Source organism: Gossypium hirsutum, chromosome D01, assembly GCF_007990345.1.
Source record: "Gossypium hirsutum isolate 1008001.06 chromosome D01, Gossypium_hirsutum_v2.1, whole genome shotgun sequence".
Classification (NCBI taxonomy): domain Eukaryota; kingdom Viridiplantae; phylum Streptophyta; class Magnoliopsida; order Malvales; family Malvaceae; genus Gossypium; species Gossypium hirsutum.
Window position 1 is genome coordinate 59,983,508 of NC_053437.1, and position 21,503 is coordinate 60,005,010.

The following is a 21,503-nucleotide window of genomic DNA, read 5'->3' on the forward strand; positions in this document are numbered from 1 at the left end:
TTGATAGTTTACTATTTTCGATCATTTGGCAATTCAAGTACATACATTTAACTATTTAATGAACTCAAATTATGAGAGCACAAACTAAAATATCTATTCGACGATGGTTTTGGATTTCCCTTTATCTTGGGAAGGTCCTACGTTGTCTTTAACTATGAAATTAAATTTGAATAGAGAAAATTCATTAATCACACAATTCAAATATCAATCAACACATTATAAACATGAATGCATTTTTGTTTGATTTAATCCCTATAAGTACTCTAATATCCAAAACACTTGTTACTCACAATTTTACACAATTAAATTTAATTTTGGCTTTATAAACATAGTATAGGACCTTCCGCTACCATTATTTATTTTCAAACTTCAAAGTTTATATTTCTTACAATTAGGTCATTAATTACACATAATTTAACTATATAATCCTTGTTTAATCCTAGTCTAATTCAATACTTTTCACAAAAATTTAACAAAAATAACTATAATCTTAATTACTATTAACATGCATGAGTTTTGAACCTTAAACTTCAATTTTCCTCAAGTTACCATCAATGGAATTTCATCTAAAATCTTACTGATTCCTCAAATTAACTAATGGGTGTTTAATGTCTATTATATTTTAACAAAAAATCAATAAAAATTTATGGAAAAACTTACCAATTTCCTTGGCAAGGTCTGGGGATTGTGAAAAAATTGTACATATTTCTAAAACTTTACTTGTGGAATTTAAAATTTTCACTTGTATTGCACCAAATATTTCCCAGTTCTTTTGATGAAAAATTTTCACTTGTATTGCACCATTCTAAAATTACTAGAAATACCAACACTTTCCACTATTAAATATTAAAAAAAGTAATTATTAAAAAAAACACATAACTTTCTAAAATGGTTGTAGAATAAAAAAATTACACTACCAATATACAAATACTAACCCTAAAACAAGAAATATGTATATATTATAGTTATGTCGGTTAACAAAATATTATGACCATGTGTTTAGTAGTAGTTGCAACTCTTTTATTAATCAATATATACACTAAAACAAGAATAAAACTAAGAAAAAAGCCAAAGTTCACATTTCTTAACTAATTTTAAAATATAAACTTTCGTATCATTTTCAATTTATGAAAATTACAAGATCAAAAGCTGGATGTTTTCTGACGCTCAAGTTTCCACTGGCCTTCATCTTCTTGTATTTTAATTAATCAAGTATACCACAACCGAATTACTTTAGCAGAACCTCAAAAAACATGTATACCATAAAAAATAAAAGGGTAATTACAGATGGTGACACTATGATCCATTTTTACAGCTAATATATAAAACAACACTATATATATATTATATAAAAACCAATTGGTAGCAAGGGATTACAGGCAAGAGTGAGTAAATCAGTTGCCATTTCATTTGCACTTTCCTCAATAACTACACCTTCCGATTCCACTTTATACTTTCCTACTCCGTGTTCTTCTTGCAACCTAAAACAATCCCAAACAAAACCCAACCTTTTATTTGACAATAAATGTTGTGCAGTGAACAATGCAGCCAATATTTTAGAAAATATGGTAATATTTCCTTCGAATGAAAATACTAAGAAATGGTCTTTCAAGATTTCCTATATTAGAAACAGAAGGGAAAAAAATGTATAAATGAGGCACTTACAGCATCTTCATCTATATTCATAACTTTTGATACTGATGATGAATTTTTGGATCTCTCTTTCTTTTTCTTCTCTGGATCATAAAATTAAAAACGTTTCTATAAATTTAAAATATCACAAAAGCCCTTTAATGACCGACACATGTAAAGAACAGGCAAGAGTTGCAAAGGAGAAAAAGAAAAGTAAAATAGATAATAAATGCAACAGATAAATTACCTCTGCAAGGAACCTTACAATCCTCCATATTTAATTTTGTCTTACACTCTTGCCTGTCATCACTTCTTAACTTATCAACTGTGTCTTTGACACTATTGAAACCAGAATGCAACAAAAGGAAAGCAGAAAACAGCAATGAGGAATAAAATCCATAAGTTTAGATTTGTATATCTATTATAGCTTCAATAGTTATTCAGCAAATAACAGTCCTTCAGTAGTCGCAACATCTAGACAGTAAAAAAAACAAGATTGATTTGCATGATGAAGTATATAAACTTAACAAAAGGAAATGATACAAGCAATATGTCCAATACTGATTTCACGGAGGTGGAAAAAGTAAGATGCATGTCATTATAGTCGATTTGTTTTACAATCAACTCACCATTGCCGCAAATGCAAGGTGTTTTGCTTATCTGATGGTTGAACCTCCTTTCATGCAAAAAATGGACAAAACAAGATTAGTAGGATAAAGTCACAGAGAAAGACAAACAATGAAGGATCAGAAAATGATGCCGCAAAAACCATATGCTTGGATGGAAAATCATGTAGGGTTTGACAGCAATAAAGTCATCATATTTTGGGAACATTATTTTTGTTGCTGTTTCTAATTTTCAGGGATACAGGATTATTTTGCCAATAACTTCTTGGTTTGCTGGTAATCAGCCATTTAAGGCAGCCACCAAATCCAGGTTCTACTGCAATACCCAGCCCTCCTCCCAAGTTGGCTAATTTTCCGTCAATTAATGAGTCAGAATAATAGAATTTAGAACTAATTTGAGTTCTCTAGTCAGAGGCAAGAGCAAATCTAATTCTAACTAGACTGGCATATTTATGGGACCGGACACAATCCAATTCCTTTAGATCTTCAAAACACAAACGTATGGCTAAGTCAACAGTTCAAAGCTCAAAAGAAAGACTGTAGCTTTCACACTTACCCTCTCCATCAAAGAACAGTTACTTATCGTCTCCCAGCTCTCACTGTCCAAGCATAATATTTCAACTTCCCCACTATCACATGTAATCTGTCAATTGCATGGAAACAAATTTAATCAAAAGAGTTGGATTGTTTTACTCTTAGCCAAGCAGAGTATGCCACTCTTTCATTTGAGTTTCTTTCCTTTTTCTTTCTGTGTGTGGTGTGGAAGTTCGTTAATGCACTTATATCACATTTTATAGCTAATTAAGAAAGTCAACAATAGTAAAACAAACTCTTTCAGAAAGAAAAATAAATAAACTGAAAAAAGAAAATAAGAGAATGAATATTCATTCAAAATCAAGAAAACCCTATTACTTCTTGAAGACATTAGAGACAACAAAATAAATAAAATCAACAACTCCAGTTAAACTGAATTTCTCACATAGTTCCCAAGCAGCATCTAAAATTTATATTACAGAACAAATACTCCATTGACTAACATTATGTGCAAGCAGTTACCTTGTGAGTGTTGTTTTCTGGGTTAAAGTCATCCACGGTGCCCGAATAGAAACTGAAAAATAAAGATAAAACAAAATGAAACTAAAACCGGCATATGTTGCAAAACTTGCAGAAAGATCTATTTCCTTTGACTTACCAGCTATCAAAGGTAGACCATACTTTGATCCGCTGCCCAATTAATACCTCATTTCTGGTACCCGATTCCTGCTTAGTTAAAAAGAACTTAGTCATTGGTCAAATATATATACAGTTTGTATATGGATAGCAAAACGCAAAAAAGCTAAACCTACAATTAATGGTCTCAGTTAGAGAAAGATACTACTTTTGAACTAAAAGGAGCATTGAACTTTACCTTGCAATTATTGGAAGCCCCAGCAGTGTGGTTTTTATCTGCAGCAACATTTCCGTCTGATGTGCTACATCTTTCAACTTTATGAGTTGAAACTTTTGATTCCATCTGAGAAGGTTTTTGAGTGAAAGAATGTGAAGAAAAGGACCTCCCTTTTTCCAAAGCTGATTCCGAACTGTTAGATGCACCATATTCCTGCTCATTAGAATCCTTGTTGTGTGACCCAACAGATCCCAGTGCATCTGGAGAAACAGCACACCTTCCCCTACATCCCAAATTGACACCCTGCCTTGTAGATTTCTTATGCACTTGATCTGCCCCACGAGTTGAAAAATCTTCATGCTTATGTGAAACCAAGATAAAATTGTCATCCTCATGACACTTGCGACCACGTTTACGAACAGTGCCAACTGGCTGAAACATAGATGCAATCAACAATCTCCAATTGAAATACTTGCTTATGATTGTGTGTATGTGTGCATGCATGGGCATATGAATCAAGATAGTGAATACCGCATCGGTGGATACACCGTTTTTCTACTAGAATTGGTACATATACGTACCAATCTATTTCGCTATATTGTTTCGGATTTATCGACGTTTTGGAAAAATATTTAATATATGTATATAAAAATTATTTAAAAATATAAAATAAATGAGATTAATAAATTTCTAATATAAAATATTCATCAATTATATAAAATACTCATCAATAAACTTCACAAATAAAAACCCGTCCAACAAATTCAAGAAAACCAAGGGAAAAAACAGCATCCCATACGTTAAAAACAAAGTCCATACAAAATCATTCCATACTAAACTTATAAGATGAAAGTTCCATAAAAACATACACATGAAGCTATACTCGTGAAGCTTTTAGAGATTTTGCCTTTTTCCCTTCTTTTTTTCTCTAGTTTGTTTTATAAATTCATTATTTTAAATATTTTTCTACTTTATATGGCTAATGTTAAAGTTTTATTATTTATTACCATAAACGGAAAAAAGTTAATAATTTTATATCTTTTAACATTATAAATGCATCAATCGGTGCACAATGTTTCGGCCAAGTGAAACAAGACAGTGCAACTGGTACAATCCGAAATTTTCACCAATGCAGAACATAGAGTTCATTGTTCCAATTTTCTACCAGAACAACGTACATTGGTTGACATTGCCAGAACCAATGTGGAATCAACTATCTTTGATATGAATGGCATTGAAATATAAAATTCATCAATATATGAATCATGACAATCCTATATCAACTTCATACGCACCAGAGAGATTTGAGACTTGAAAATGTGAACGACCCTCTCAACAAAAGTATGAGTAAAAGATTTCCAATTAGCCTGCATAGAAGAACTAAATTAGAATTCGGATAAAATATTTTACATTTAGAAAAGGAAACATGTCATTGGGAACTTGCCTCTTCATTTTTCATAGGAGTTATTTTATAGAGTGATGATGGAAGCAAAATCTTTTCTGGTCTGGGTAAAGAGGAGATGCCTTTCTGATAAAATGAATTTACACCAGAAATTCCAACATCAGCAAGAAAGTGCAACCTCTGCATTGTAAGAAATAGCCTTATTATTCACAAAGCATCTTGTTGCATTGAAACAAAAAACACTATTCACCCATAAAGGATTTCTATAAAATTAAAAAATATCTCACAGGTGTTCTCTGAACATCAACAGCATCCTTTGCTCTCTTAATAGCACGAAATATATAATACAAATAGAAAGCAGCAACGTTAACAATATCCATATCATCATCAACGTTATTAGAGCTGATTGATGTGTGTAAGAAGAAAAGAAGTGGACTGCAAAAAGGAAAAAAAAATTAACATCATCAATGTTGGCAAATGCACCCATGTACGGTTTGAGGTTAACCAAAATTCAGAACTTGACTTCTGAACAACATTTACCTGCAAAATTGAGCATAGATTGCTTCATCCTGACAACCCTCAGGTGGGAAGCCTTCATCATGTGCAAGCAGATGGATCAAGAATACCACCAAATACGCTGGGTAGTCCACAATTGACCCTCCCTGCACCATGGATGTTCGGCGTTTTTGAGCTTCTCTATTGTATTCCTTGATAAACTCCACCATGTATTTGAATGACTAGAAGAGCGAATCAGCTTGTATGAATTAGTAAAAAGAAAAGAATACAAATTATATTTGCAAGATATATTACGAAAAAGAAATGCATACATGCTGTCGATCCTTGAAGCCATCAGCAGTAGCCAGAGTAAAAGCACAAGCATATCTTATAGGTATAACTCGTTCCTTCAACAGCTTGTACGTTTTATCCAGAAATGATAACCTGACAGAAGAAGAATCATCCTGGAATAGGAGAGGAATAAAAGTAATTAACCAGAAATACAAGGATATAACTTAAAATGAACAATTACTAACAATTCCAGGAAAACTGAAAGCTGAGGTACGCAGGAAGAAACATGAAAAATGAAGGCGCTTTAAACAAAGTATATTTTTATCTTTTATTATTAAGCAAAAAAAGTTAAAATCAAAGGGCATGTTTTACATGGTTAGCAATAGGAGTTTGAAAGAAGTGCTTAGAATTCAAATTGCTAGATCAAACTACTTACCTTTCCCATCAAAATTGTGGGGCAAAAGATATCTGGAGATATATGTAGGTCCCATCTTCTAGAAAGTTGGAGAACAGATTTTGCAGCAGCCAATCTTATATAATCCCTATCACCTGCACTGCATTAGAACGTAAAGCCAATGCTCAAGCAATGAGTAAAGGTTGCCAATATTCTCCTGAAATGAAATAATCACATAAAATTTTGCAGGTGTATCTTCATTTCTAAAATGTAACCTACTCTTTCAAAGAAAAGACATCTCATACACTGATTGAGGAGTCAGATTAATTTCAAAAGAAAACTAATGCTTACATTGACAGCAGTAATTGCAAAATCATCTGAATCTTGGTAAAAAATTAGTACAGCCAAAGACTCTTAGTCAAATAATTGCTTTAATATACAATGTTGAACATGTCAGGAACATTCTTTTACTAAATCAAAATCCATATGTCTTAAACTTTTTGGAAAGAATAATGAAAAGAAAAATATTAGAAGATATATCAAAGCAGACACCCAATGTTTAGAACTTAAAAAGACTCCATCTTGGAGGTCTCAAGTTATAATCAAGGGAAAGGGAACACAAAGAAAGGAAGAGCGCTACCTCCCTTTGTGTAGCTCTGTCTCTCACTCTCTCTCTATATATTTATATATAGATGTCAAAGTGTAGAGCTGGAAATAGGTTAGGACGATTAGTTCAAAATCCCTTAAATTGAGGGATTTGATTAGGATATTATTTTATTATGATTTACATTCTTATTTGTCCATTTGTAATACCCTATATAGTACCATGTGCTGTGAAGGTAGATAAATAAGAATTTCAAAAATTTTCTCCTTACATTCTCTAACATGGTATCTAAGCTTTATGTAATTTTTTGGAGATTTGTTATTCTTTCAAGAGCAGCCTTCATTGTTGCATTCTATTTTTGTTTTTTCCCTCCTATTTCAACCTTCATTGCTGCACTACAGTCCTGTTTTAGCCTTCATTGCTGTCACTATAGTAATATTTCCACTAGGGTTACATGGCTCTCCCTCCTTGAACAAAAATTTGATGTTAGCTTCATTATACCTAATTTTCACTCAACAATTCAAAACCATTTTGGAGTTGGAATAAAAAACTTTAGGACAGAAAATGTAAAGCTTATTTCGACCAAATTCTGTCACCATACTCCAAATCACAAAGCATTATGCATGATTCATCATGTGTCAATACACCTTGGCAAAAAGAGGTAGCTAAGAGAAAAAATGAGCATTTACTCAACACTATCCCATGCTTTTCTCTTTCAAGAGAATGTGTGTAAGTCTGATTTTGGGGAAACTATTCTTAATGCCACATAAATGATAATTTTTTACATCTCTATTGGTGTCACCTACGCAAAAAAAATACCTTTTTTTTATCCAAGTCCTAACTTAAAAGGAGACTTCAATGATGGAAGATAATATTTGAGAGTCCTTTGAACCACTTCAATCCCTTGTTGAACATGCAAACCCTCTAAACCTATCACTTCCAAATCACCTAATTCTTGTATCATTGAAATTGAGCCCTTTGAACTTATCACCTCTAAGTCACCTAATCCTCATGCTGTTGAACTCAAGTCCTTTAAACCTCTCACTTTTGAGTCACCTAATTTTGCTTCTTAACCTATGTCATCTCACTTCCCAACTAGTGTCACTCAAAATCTTCCATAGTTTTCTCAAGTGTATTCAAGGAGAAAGATTGTTCTAGAACTTACACAAGTTCAAGAATCAAACTCAGGCTTTGGAAATGAGATCACAATAAGATCTAACCCACTTTTACACAAAAATTGCTAAAAAATATATTGACCCAACAAACGACATTTACCTCCCCATTGCTGTTAGAAAAGGTCGTGAAGCATGCACTAAATGACCACTCTATCCACTATCTCACTATGTCTCCCTTAAGCGCCTATAACCATCCCACAAAAAAATCCATTGTAAGTCTAAACATCATTACTATTCCTAACCCTGTTTTTGATGCATTGTTTCTATTAAATAAATAGAATGCCCTATCATGTCCTTTATGAAATTATTGCCGAACATACACCTTTAGAGTACTCTACCCATAAGAAAATTCAAGCGGTCAACCTCTGTTCACATCTATGCGCAAAATAAAAGCAAATTGGTTCTAAAGTTAATCAAATGTATATTTCTTGAGTAGTCATCAAACCATACTAGTGCCCAATTTGAACCTAAGTCTTATCAATTTATAGAAGTCACTTCCAAACCCGAACATTATTTACCTCACTCAAGAGCCTATTCCAAACCATACTCTAGTGTCCATTCTAAAAGACCAAAACCTCCGTACAAACAAGAGATATTTGGCCCAAACCATGAATCTAATGATTAGATTCAAGAATCACCAGGTAACATTGTTTTATCTTTTCCTAAGGATAGAACAATAACATTAAGGAACGGAAAACGGGCTTGTACAGAACATGCAATTCACAAATGTCTCATGGGCAAAGTTGTCACCAAATCACTTTGCCTTTGTAAGCAATCTTGACAAAGTGCGGATACTTAGTACAATACATGAGGTACTTGAATTCCCTAAAAAGAAGGCAATTGTCCTCAAAGAACTACAAGCTTTTGAGAAAAATGGAACCCGAAAAATAGATCTACTTGGAAGAATAGCGAGAAGTAAATGGATCTTCACTGTGAAGAAATGTAAATGGGAGTACAAATCGATTGAAAGCCAAATTAGCTGAAAAGGGATTTACTCAATCGTATGGGATCAATTATCAAAACATTTGCTCCAATAACAAAACCAAACACGGTAGAGTGTCCCTCTCCCTTGCTGCAAATCTTAGCTGGCTCTTCTATCAACTTGATGTGAAAAATGCTTCTCAACGAAGCTTTTGAAGAGGAAGTTTATATGAAGATACTGCCAAGTATCAATGAAGATCATAAGAGTTCTTTCCCCATTTTTTAGGTTTTCCAACAGGTACTAAGTCAGTCCATGAACGATTCAACTGAAGAAAATACAGATGAAGTTTATAGAATTCTGAAGTACTTACAAAGAACAACTAGTTGTGGACTATTCTCAAAAAACTAAGAGATATGGACTATAATGATGCTGATTACACAAGGTCTACTAAAGATTGAAGGTCAATACCTAGTTATTGCAAGCAATTGTTTCTCATAGTAACACCATGGCGGAAATTTGAGCATTAAGTCACGAGATCTGTTAAGGAATTTGGCTACAAAGGATTGTAAATTGAGCTACGGGTTTCAACCACTATCTCTACAAGTGTGCTGTGACAATCAAGTGATTCTTAATATAGCAAAAAACTTTGCACATCATGATTGAACCAAGCACATCAAGATAGATAAGCATTTTATCAAAGAAAAAATTGAAACAGAAATATATCGCTAGAGTACATTCCCACAAGAAAGCAAGCTATAGATACCCTAACAAAAGCACTTATCAAGAAAACATTTGAGGAAATAAATTCCAAGCTTGGCTTGAGCAACATCTACATACCTAGCTTGAAGAGGAGTGTTGAAATTTGAGAATATGATTTACTCAAAAACTAATTTACTCAAAAACTAATTTACGTGAAACCAAACAAAGTTGCAAGAATCTAAAGAGAATTAGCAATTTGGTGATTCAAGCATGACAACCTTCTATTTCTCTTTTCTCTTTTTTATTTCTTTTGTATTGTTGATGACAGTGTACTCCTTTGCTTTGAGTTTTATTTATTCTTCAAGAACTAAATTAGTTTTCTAGAATTACAATGGATCTTGAATTTTTTTTGTAATACTTGATTTCTTTTCTTTATGAATTCGAGATCTTTGTCTAATTTGATATTCATAAATCTAAATTGATTAGTCATCCTTTCAAACAGATTTGGGAATTCTAGGTGAAGCTTGGAAAAAATAATATTAGACAAAAATTAAACATAGCATCAAGACATTTAATTAATTTCATGATTGATTTGTTGATAGAATAAACATGCCTATTAACCTTATGCAATCAAAATTACAATCCATTTCTAATCCTTCATTCTAATGTTAATTCCCCCAAACATTTAGCAAGTTAGGAGAATAGGTTTAATTGCAACTCAAAATTAAGTATAAATTACATTAGAACTCTAGATTGACTTCTCCATTAATTAGGAGAAAGATTGAGGGATTACAAACTTTAAGTAATGTTTCAAGTGAAGTTGTGATCCTACATTTGCTTTACTTTATTTGTTAATTAATTTTTTATTTTAGAATCCCAGTACTTAGTAAGATTTAGGTACTAATCCTTGCGAGAACAATGGTAAATGCTACAACACCAGTTAGACCTTACTTTAGACTAATTTATATTTGTCTATTCAAATAAATGAACAAATTAGACAACAAGCCAAGACAGAATGTAGGTAAGTTCTAGCAAATTTGGGTTTATGAACAATCTTATTTGTTATATAAATCATATAAGGGTTCTTTTATATTCACTAATAAGCCAAGTGCAAAAGTCCCATTTAAGGCTCATTAACCAAATCACACTCTAATAGAACAATCATAGATTTTTGAAGCTAGGCTAATTGGTCCTATGTAAAAGTGGTCAGATGGGATCTAACTCATAAACAATATTACTCCTTACTCTCCACCATAAATAAAGACTTAAAATATCACTCTATCCCTACCTCATAATTGGCAGGACCAAACTCCCTCCCACAACATAAATACATTTCCTATCTCTTCTTTTCTTTTCCATCTCAATAAGTCCATAAGTGGTATTCCAAAAGGGCAGTGATTGCTTTTAATCAAGGTAGAATAATTTTCTCCCTAATTCTCTCCAAAATACTCACTGAAGATTTGCTTTTCTCACTTTCTAATTACAAATTATTACTATGTAGGACAGAAAACTGCTTGCAGTGACCTTCACATTTAAAGTAGACTTTCAAATCATAAGAGCTATAATCTATTTCCAACAACGAGGGTCAAGAAGTATGAAGAGATGAAGTAAAGATGATTCCAAGTGGAGGTAAGGCAATATACAATGTAAATCTTTTAGAACGCACCATGAGATGATATCATCGAGCACATCCTCTTTCTGAAGCATCTTCAACAAAGTGCCCAACAATGAATTAATTGGTCTACTGATCTGAGACCGTCGATGGGGCAAAAAACTCTTGACAAGCATCTTAAGCCCATAAATCTGCAAAGGATTGTCATCAAACTAAATTAGCCATAAAGACCTACCAGCCAGTGAAATAATATCTCCTAAGTTCATTATATCATTGTTGTAGCTTCGTTTCAAAATCTAAAAAATTATATTAGAGCACCTGAAGCTTAAAATATAAGCCATTGAATCAGAAGTTGCTTATTTCTACAGTCTCTTGGTTCTTTCAAGAAAGAAAAAAATATCTAAATGTCACCTTTCTCTAGAAATAATCTGGATAGGAACAATCAAAAATGTTCTTCACAAGACCATCATATCTCAAGATCACAGTGACTCAGAATTAAAGAGTTAAAAGCAGTTTAGCACAAGTGGCAGTTTACTTAAAGCAGCCGTTGACCAATATACAAAATGACATATCAGCTAACCTGCTAGTTAAAAGTTAAAGTTAGAATACCAGACTTGCACTCATCCCTAACAGCCCTATTGGACTTTTTCTCCATGCCAACCACATGAATTTGTAGGACTTAACATACTTAAAAAGTTAATTCACTATTTAGAGAAAAGTGCTACAGTAGCATTATATCCTTCAATACCCAGGAAAAAAATTTATCCCTTTGCAATATTAGAAGTATGATTAATAAAATGTTTTGGAATCCATCATTGCTGCTTCAGAGAAATACTAAAAAAACTGAATGAATTATTTAATGATCTCAACTTGCTAATAATTTGTAAATTGAGCAAAACCCTTGTAATAAACAGTAGACAACTAAAGTAATCACTACCACCATTATTGCCTTAACAAAACTCACCCACAAATCCTCCCAGTAATAATTTTCTTGTATTATGAAACATGATAAGAATACATTGTTTGGTCTGCAAGCTGAACCTAAGTTGCTCTCAGTCATTTGATCACCATTTAATTGAATACTCCCTCAAATTTGCATTAAATCAGTTTATGCCAATGCTGTAGTTCAAAGATAAATTTTATTATTAAAACATCAAACTCCACTCTAGAGGAAATCAACATATATAATTATTACGACTTTACATAGGAAAGCTCCCTCTTGACACTAACCTTTAATTTGCAAGTAGTACAACCGGAGCTATCCTCAATGACTGAAGGATCATCCAATGACTTTGCCTTCAGAGATTAAATTTCAAATTAGTCAGCACATAAAAACTACCAAAAGCAAATTAGATGCTCCAGCCACTAAATTCTAGGAAGACAAAGTAAGCAGAAATCAGATACCTGCAAAATCTTTTTATACACATATTGTGTGATTTCTTTATCGTGATTTTCAAAAGTTGAAACAGAATATTGGGCTATACAGCCCAATGACTGCAAAACCGTTGCAGTATTCCGCCCACGATGTAGAGAATTCACAAGTTCCTGAACTTGAACAGATAAAATATTGACATGGTCATCAAAAAGGCACTGAAACACATCAATCAGTGCTTTGAAAATATAGCTGTTTTTCTCTTGCAATACACGTTTTTTTTTTAAATTACCACAGGCAACCCTCTTCAGCCTTGAAAAGCATACAAATTATGTACAACTACAGACCAAAATTACAATCAGGCTTCAACTCTAGGTTGGCACTTCTGTCAAATGCTTTAGTTAAGGACAGATACCAACCTAATTGAAGACCTCCTAAACTATATTGCTAACTTGACTTACTCTCATGACCATATAAAAAGGTGGTAGATGACATTGAAAATTAAAGTAACCAAGGGAGAGTGACCGGTAATTGAATGTAAAACTGAAATAAAATTTAGCTGCCCTTTGGACTTTTTATCAGCTAAAAGACAACAGAACACTATAATTTATGATCCCACCTCCCATTTCGACATTTGAAGTGTATTTGGATGGGTATTCGGAGAAGAGATTTCATTTCAATCAAGGTTTCCAGAAGTCAATAAATAAATTTACTTGTTTAGGTATAAATAAAAGATTTTCAAAATTTAGGAGGAATTTCGAGAAAGGATAAGAGGACCTCAAAATTCCTATTGAAGTTCCAACATGAGAGGTTTTGAAATCTCCTCCAAATATCCTCACTTTAGGCCTCATGGTCCACTATAAAATGCAAAACTAAGACATCTTTTTATTTAACCCTAATACATATTTTTATTTTTATATTGTAATAGTATCTATCCATTTTTACAAATCTAGCAATGCTCATTGCAAATTTTTATTTTTTATATTATCATTTTTCATTTACAATTTTTTTATCTCATGAAATTCCCATTGCCTAAATTTCCTTCTAAGCAATATTTATTCAAACAGAACAATTACAAATGCTAGCATTATGAAATGATGCATTTTAAAATGACTTCATTTCAAAATTCTTCAAAATTTTAATATTTTCCATCCAAATGCACTAAAGACAACAACATTCAACTTCCATTTAACTGATGTTTACTAATGCGGCTCAGTAAATTAGCAATTAACAAAAAGCAGTTAGAGGCCTAATCTTTCAGGTTACTAGTATGAGTTTACAAGTTTCTAAATTTAAAATAAAGATGTGTCTATTTCTTGTTTTCCTTTTTCACATCTTCTTCAGTTGGTGTGCCAGGCACACATCCTCTTTTTCCATTTATATGGATATAGTAAATAAATAAAATTGAGATAAGCACACCTCACATAATTCTGAGAAAACGTAAGGCTCAGATACATCTATTAGTGACGCAATTGCGGAAACAGCATATTTCGACTGAGAGCGAGTTCCCTCAAGACAGATCTTCTTCAAAACAGGGTAAAAATCACTGCATGTGAAGGACATAGATAAGGAAAAAAGTGAAAACATGTTGCATAGAACCCAACAAAAAATTTTAAGGATGATTAGAATGTCAGCACAATAACTCAAGAAACTTGCAACCTCCTAAACTAGTTTGACATCAGCTTGCTGTTTAGAGAATTTAAATAATAATAAATTGTTGATGAATGTTAAATCCCTATTTCAGACTACAGATTGTATTTAAGGTTGTGAAATTCAAAACACATCTTTCTATCAGAGTTCTAATATAAATATCAAGTGCAAAGCTCAGAAAAAAAGGTAGAAAGTACCTAAATTTAACAGAGATATGAGGTCCTGCTTTCACTAAAACTTGAATGATCTTATCATGAATCAGATACTTCTCTTCAAACAACAGGCATAACTCAAGTTCTGAACCCCTCATGAGTGAAGGGAAATTGCTGATGATAACCTGTATCACATAAATGTAACTTAAGAAAAATTGAAATCTATAAAAAATCAATCAAATTCATGTTCATGCAGGACATAGGCTTTTTTAATTGCCAAACACCACTATACTAAAAAGCAATTCAAAAATTAATTTTCTATCATGGCACTACTTCTCTGTCCAAAATTCACTCTTTGACATTTCTCCTTAAGAAGTACCTTAAAGATTAAGTTTAGAAAAAAGTCTAATGTTCAAATTACTGACTGATGTTATTACTGAACAGAAAATCTTTGATTGTGAATTTATGATCATAAAATGTAGAGGAAACAAAGTGGATAGCTAGAGTCAAAACAAGAAAGACAAGAAAGCCTTGTAGCAACATCATTACTATTTCTGCATATAAATTTAAACAGAAAATTACAAGTAACCATTACTAGCATCACATATTCCAATTAAAAAATAAAGTTCTAGTTGAGCATGATGATGCATGCCAAACTTCTGAGTGCAGCTCCCCTTTTAAAATGAAGAAAAAAAAGACCACCATCAAGGTTCAATTAGAAGCAATTGTTCTTACCAGAAGTAGCTCAATAGAAAAGGCTTCCAAATGATAGCTTTCCAAGCCACCACTGGAGATAAGATTGAGAATGCAACTGACATGCTCGGAGTCAAATATATTAAACAAGCATTTCGAGCAGAGCAACTGCAAAAACTCATAGTGTGGATGTTTATTCCCTATCACTTTAAGGAGTTTATCCTGAAAAGGATAGGTAAAATTTTGGTCAAGTTATAGAGAAGATTAAAGAACCAGAAATACAAAGGGGAAAACAAGGGAATATAACATTTTGTACTTATGTTTAAGCAAGTTTGACAACATGTTCATCAACAAAAACAAGTCAAACCTTCCTATTAACCACAAAACAAGTAATCACATGCATGCAGCACCCAACAGCATATGACACGGAATACTCTGATGATTAAACTTGAACTGATCCATTTAAATCCCACGCTTCTACCCTAATTAGCATTTTTTTTCAAATTCTAGTACTGAAAACAGTATATGACAAAAGAGTGGGTCAAAACAAGGGCCAATTTCTGTTTTAAGTATGTCATACAACGCATCAACATGGGTTTCTTCAACTGCAAAAGTTAGACCTAAACACAGAAAGGAAAAGATACCAAACAGAATCCAACTAAGCTCTACCACAATCAGAAATTTGGGTGGAGAAATCCAGCTTCAAAATTTTCACATCTGTTTTTCGATAGTCATTCAGGCGCTTCTTACCATATCACATGCCCTTTTGCAGTCCAACCTAACGCAAAAGACATTTTAAAGCAAATACTTCTTCTCTTAAGTATCATTTACTGTGTTGTCAATCCTCTTACTTTATGTAGGTAGTATTATAGAATCATCTAAACATGTGGAAACCTAACCTGACAACCTTATTACACCATGCAAAAAGACGCAAAAGTACCCAAAGAAAACATGTGATTTTGGAGTCTTTATTAAGTAAACTACAAGGAACAAGAAAAACAACGCACTCTTATGGCCATGGCACTTTTAAGTGTCACTTCATCCAATAACTGACCCAGTGAAGAGAAAATTTTGTTGTCCTTCATTTGACTCAACTTATCAAAGCACTCTTCAGCTTTGGATGGATCTGGGAATGAAGCTGACATTTTCACAAAAGAGCTTCTCAACTTCTTCTGCATATCCTCTGAATTAATCTCCTGCAATAAGAATTTATCAGCTCTATTAATCAAACCAAGCAAACAGTAACTTGGAAGAACAAAAATGTGTCACACAAACACACACACCCAAAAAAAATAAAAATAAAACACATGAATTAATTATATATACCAATTATAATGATGTCATGGAAAGGGAAACGAAATAACATCAATAAGAAAGTTTACATGCATTTCATGACATGAAACTCTGGAATGTTTACATGCATTTCAAGGAAAGAAATGAATGGCAGAAAGCCAAAGCCATGACCAATAATAAAGCACACCACAGTAAATATTTGGATAGGTAATGGTTGCAACATAAATGCAAATATCAAGTAATACATAGGCCTTTTTCAATTAGAAAGCAATAGTCATAGGAGAGCTGATACATAAAGCCCTCAAAGAAACATTACAACTTTCCAGAAAGCAGTGCAAGCAATCTACCTTCTCTTTCCGTCGTAGGACCAAATAATTCCGCATTTCAGTTTGCAACCTGAAAGCATAAAGAGATGGTAATAAAGCATATGCCACCATCACTCAAGCAGTAATTAAATATAAATACCTCTTTTTCTGAGATAAAATGGCACTGAGGGCCTTCACATGCGAAGGGCTGAAAAGAGAAAACAAGTGGATCCAGTGCCTTGTCCTCTCTTCGACGGGAAGGAGAATAGGAAACAAATCCTCCACAATAACAAGTTCGATGTTTTGGGACCTAAACATCAAATTTCACATTATGAGAGACAAGTTTTGATTTCTTTAGCCCAAGTGCAAATATGCCTACCTAAATTCTTTGCAATCTTTATCATAGCAGAGCATCAACACTTTGCAAGGAATCTGCTCAAAGCGATCACATATTGTGATGTGCCCTTCTGCACACTTGTTACAATAATCTCGATATACTTCCATCACTTTCTGCAAGGTTTTCTTTCTAACAGAAATCTGCACAAGAATGGAAAATGAGTCGTACACAGCTTTAGGAACATACAAATCACACCAATATCCTAAAACAAGCTTACCTTCTTATCCCTAAGTCTCTCTGTAAACTCAGATACGAATTCATGTGAAGTATATTTAAGGTTAGACCTAGCAATATCACAGGCAACAATCACTGCCTGCATTCTCACTTTATCATCAAAGTCCAGAAGTCTATCTTTAATGGCAGCTGTTGAGGTCGCAAGTCAGAGATAGAAAATAAGTATCAGATTTGAAGGCTATGAAAAAAAAGACATGCACAATAACCAAGGTAACTAATTATGGAATTGCTTACGGAGAAGTTCAAGAGATTCTATCCCTGAGGGATTGGCCAAGCAACAAGCTTTAGCACATTGTAGAGCAGTAACTCTAACTTCGGAAGATTTATCAGCAAATCTTTTCAAAAATTCTACATAAAGAGCATGGTATCTTTGTGCAACACGGTATTCGGGACGTAATAGAAGTTTTCCAATTAAATTAACAGCTTTTATTCGCACATCAACTTGATCAGTCTGTAGATAGACAATGTTATTTCAACAATAATTAGAAATAATTTTCGAAGTTAAATAGATTAGAGCATAAAAAACATTTTGTAGGGAAACAATTAACAAGAGATCATAATACTAAATCCAAACAATTTAAGCAATATGAATAACAAATAGAGCCAGATCATTATGAGGATGATGTACCATTAATTCTTGGGTCAAACTAGGGATGATAGCATTAAGCATCTCAGGAGCACACTGAAAGATTTTTAACACAATTTCATGGTAGAATTCTTTGAGTTCGCTACCTACAGAATCTCTATCCAAGGAGCAAGATGTCAAAAACCCACAAACAAATGGCTGAAGCTTTTCTGCACAACTTTGGATAACAGAGGCAGCAAGCTGAGAAGCTGCGGAAGTGGCATCCTACATAACAGACATTAATGTAAACAAATATTCAAAATTTTCACTTTTACATGCATAAATGGAAAAATCTCATCTACCACGAGCTGCTGATAATCTACAATATGGTATTAGTATGATTTATGGAAAATGGTCCACAACCATGCTACTGAAGTAAACACTGACAAACAAAAAATTTTAGCTCTATTTGAATTGCAAAATAAATAATCACAGTATTCTTCTTAACTAGTATATATGCAATACTTTGAACTTGAAAATGTACTACAACCAGAATAAGAGCAACCAGTATCAGAATGCACCATCAGTTGCAAATAAATTCTATGCATAATCATAGACACAATGACAAGGTGATGTCATTTTACAAAAAACAGTAGCTCAATCCTAAGGATACCTTGAATCATCAAAATCTCAAACGAAATTAAAATCCCAAACTGGCGAGCATAAGCAACAGTCAAACTTCATAACATCTGATGAGAGATTAGAGTGTGTGACCTAACAATGTAAATAAGAGGTTTCTGACCTCTGCCACCAACAAGTAAATTCAAAGGATATTTTCACACATTCCCGTGCCAACAAATGACACAACTCCTACTTAAATGAGAAAGCATCTGGGAAATATCTAATGCATATCATATATATTGACACATTAAATCAATATCAGTTCATATTGCCTCCTCCAACAATGCATAAACCCCTTTTTGGCTAAAAGTTCTGGTACACAAGTTAAATACAGTCTCGCTTGAACCAAAAAATAAAAGTCTGCCAGCACTCACCTTACTCTCCTGTATAAGATTTCCCAAAATTACATCCATAAGCTGGTGGGATACTTCCTCATTTAGGATATGAGTCATTATAGACAAGACATCATTGATTAAACTCTGTTGATGGTGATCTCTGTGAATAAAGAAAAATGACATTTTACCATCACGGCATATACAAAATGGAAAGTCAAAACAGTAAGAGTAGTGAAGCAATAAACAAATGGGTCAAAAGAAAAGGCTCACATGCAGAGGCAATAAATGCTCCACAGTATACAATGATTGCATTAAAAATAAAAGAATTTCAGAGGTAAAACATTTCACTAGCATTCAACTAGGAGAGATAAACATGTAAAATTCAAAGTTATAATAAATTTAATGGAGGCTCTCAAATAAGTTAATAAAATCTGCATGGTGAGTGGTACATGAAAACGTTAACAAGTCAACTTGGGAGGCAAGTAGAACCGTAACTTTTATCAGGCATATTTATCATGACTTAAAAGATTAGTAGGAAAAACAGTAACATTTTCTCAACTTTAACAAAAAGTTCGTCTCAATTCAGAGACACCTAAAACATGACAGATTAAAAAATATATAGGCCTTATAGGTTAATCTTGTATGAAAAAGATCATACAGAAGGGACTAAGTTAATTCAAGGTACAATTGTTGATGCAAAATTCAAAGCTACAATAAATAATGGAGGCTCTAATGTCAGAAATAAGTTATCAAAACCTGACTGGCAAGTAGAACATAAAAAAATTAACAGTTTACTTTAGAGGCAATGAGAACTTTTTTCAAGTTTGTTTATCGTGAATTAAATGATTGGGAGGAAAAACTGTAACACTTTCTTAACTCTAGTTAAAGTATGTTCCAATTCAGAGGCAAATACAACAAGATAGATTGAAAAATAAATACTCCTTGTAGGTTAATCTTGCATGAAAAGAGATCATACAAAAAGGTTCATTCAAGACACAATATCTTACAATTTGTTTAATTAAAAAGAAAAGATAATTAATTACCATATATATACAGGAAGTAAAGAGAGAAAAGCATCTGACCTCACAACAGAGAAGAAAGTCTTAAACATTTCAAGAATCAAATCATCGCAACCAATATCCAGCATTATCACACAACATTTACATCGAGCAACAGTCTCCAATATTTTAACCCTCCTTGAGAAGAATGCACTTGTAGTATCAGCAAGCTCCGAGAAAATACTGATAATGAGTTTAAAAATGTCCTGAAATGAAAGAGTTTGGACTCTTGAGTGATAAAAAGGAGCGAAATGACAATGGTGTACAACAATACCAAAAAGAAAAAAATGTTACCCTAAGATGTTTATCTGCAAAGGGTGGTTGGGGTGCCAGGATCCGAAAAAACTCACTGACACAGATGGCCCCCAAAAGTCTAACATCTTTATCAGTATGGTTAGGTAGACCGTGCTTAACAATAGAATTCCTCAATGGCTTTGTGGCTGCCTCTAGTTTTCGCAACACTTGTGCCTTTGCAGCAACTTCTACCACAGAAGGCTGCTCTATTTGTGACAATGCGCTCACAACTTGCTGTGAAGAGAATTTTCAGCCACATGGAAGATCACACAGAAGTTTTTTTTTTCCTCAAAAATTTTGAATTCTATCAAAGAAGCTCTTAGGAAAATACTTAATTACGAAATTTTAGGGGAAAAAAATAATTAGTAAATTTAACTAAATAAAGCATGATCCAAGACATTGAACTATAGAGCCAAGTACATAATATATATATTCGATAGAATATTAAGACATATTCGACATTTTACTCATTCAAATTTCGAAGTAAATCCATGTTCGTAAGTATCAATTTAATCAACTATAAGAATATCAGCACCAAACCATTCGCTGTAAACACTCCATAATCAGTGGTATTAGACAGTCCTAGCGACTTTTTTGAGAGAATTTACTTTTCCTTTTTCCAGAGAGAAGAAGAAGAAGAAACTTATGCTTACACGAAGAGATTTGACGAGGACATCTTTGTTAGGGCGAGCGAGTTGGCCGAGTTTGGCGCCGATTCCAGAGATGAGTTGCAATGTGGACTCTTCCATTTAGGGAGGAATGCTACAGAGAGGTTTGATAGGGAAAAAAATAAAGAAAAAAAGTCACTAGTGGCATGGAGGAGTAAGGATGTTGAGGGTTTCTTTTTGGGAGGGAGAATTGAAGAAACGAGAAAAGGATGCCCCGGTTTAAGAGGGAAAATCCCGCCCTCTGAAGCGCGTGAACGTGACGCGCTGAGTCTAGGTGGTGACTGATGATGATGAGATCCGACGGCATTGAATGTATTGACTACGCCAGTGCCAGTGCCAGCCCAGCCCAGCCCAGCCCAGCCCAAGGTCCATACCTTTGTTCGTGGCCCGGTCAGATTGTGGCACCTTTGTTCGTATTCTTTTATTCAAGGGTGTCTCGGTTGATAAGCGTTTCGATTATAGCGTATATACTACCGCAAATATATGTTATAAAATTGAGTGAATTATAAAAATAGTCGCTTATATTTAAGTAATATGACCCTGAGGAGATACATTAGTATCATGGAA

The 21,503-nt window shown here is 33.4% G+C and overlaps 1 protein-coding gene across 3 annotated transcripts; it reads right to left on the minus strand.

Moving 5' to 3' along the window:
- Window positions 1–1,232: 1,232 nt before the first annotated feature.
- Window positions 1,233–21,214, minus strand: LOC107922589 (sister chromatid cohesion protein PDS5 homolog A). Of its 3 annotated transcripts, none has more exons than XM_016852691.2 (31): window positions 20,922–21,214; window positions 20,269–20,502; window positions 19,999–20,180; window positions 18,956–19,076; window positions 17,964–18,185; window positions 17,570–17,786; window positions 17,319–17,464; window positions 17,084–17,241; window positions 16,865–17,014; window positions 16,747–16,795; window positions 16,114–16,302; window positions 15,149–15,328; window positions 14,459–14,598; window positions 14,031–14,157; window positions 12,644–12,784; window positions 12,470–12,535; window positions 11,294–11,430; window positions 6,270–6,387; window positions 5,875–6,006; window positions 5,588–5,784; window positions 5,335–5,482; window positions 5,090–5,227; window positions 4,941–5,012; window positions 3,667–4,077; window positions 3,451–3,518; window positions 3,315–3,366; window positions 2,815–2,901; window positions 2,262–2,308; window positions 1,880–1,932; window positions 1,666–1,736; window positions 1,233–1,481 (listed from the first exon to the last, which is right to left on the minus strand). In XM_016852691.2, exons 1-31 carry the CDS (start codon window positions 21,015–21,017, stop codon window positions 1,449–1,451), a joined length of 4,182 nt encoding a protein of 1,393 aa, XP_016708180.1. In that variant the 5' UTR covers window positions 21,018–21,214; the 3' UTR covers window positions 1,233–1,448. The 3 variants fall into 3 exon arrangements, with proteins under 3 accessions (XP_016708180.1, XP_016708179.1, XP_016708181.1); XM_016852690.2 differs by having other exon boundaries at window positions 1,880–1,971; window positions 20,922–21,211; XM_016852692.2 differs by lacking the exons at window positions 1,233–1,481; window positions 1,666–1,736 and having other exon boundaries at window positions 1,880–2,106.
- Between the last annotated feature and the right edge of the window lie 289 nt (window positions 21,215–21,503).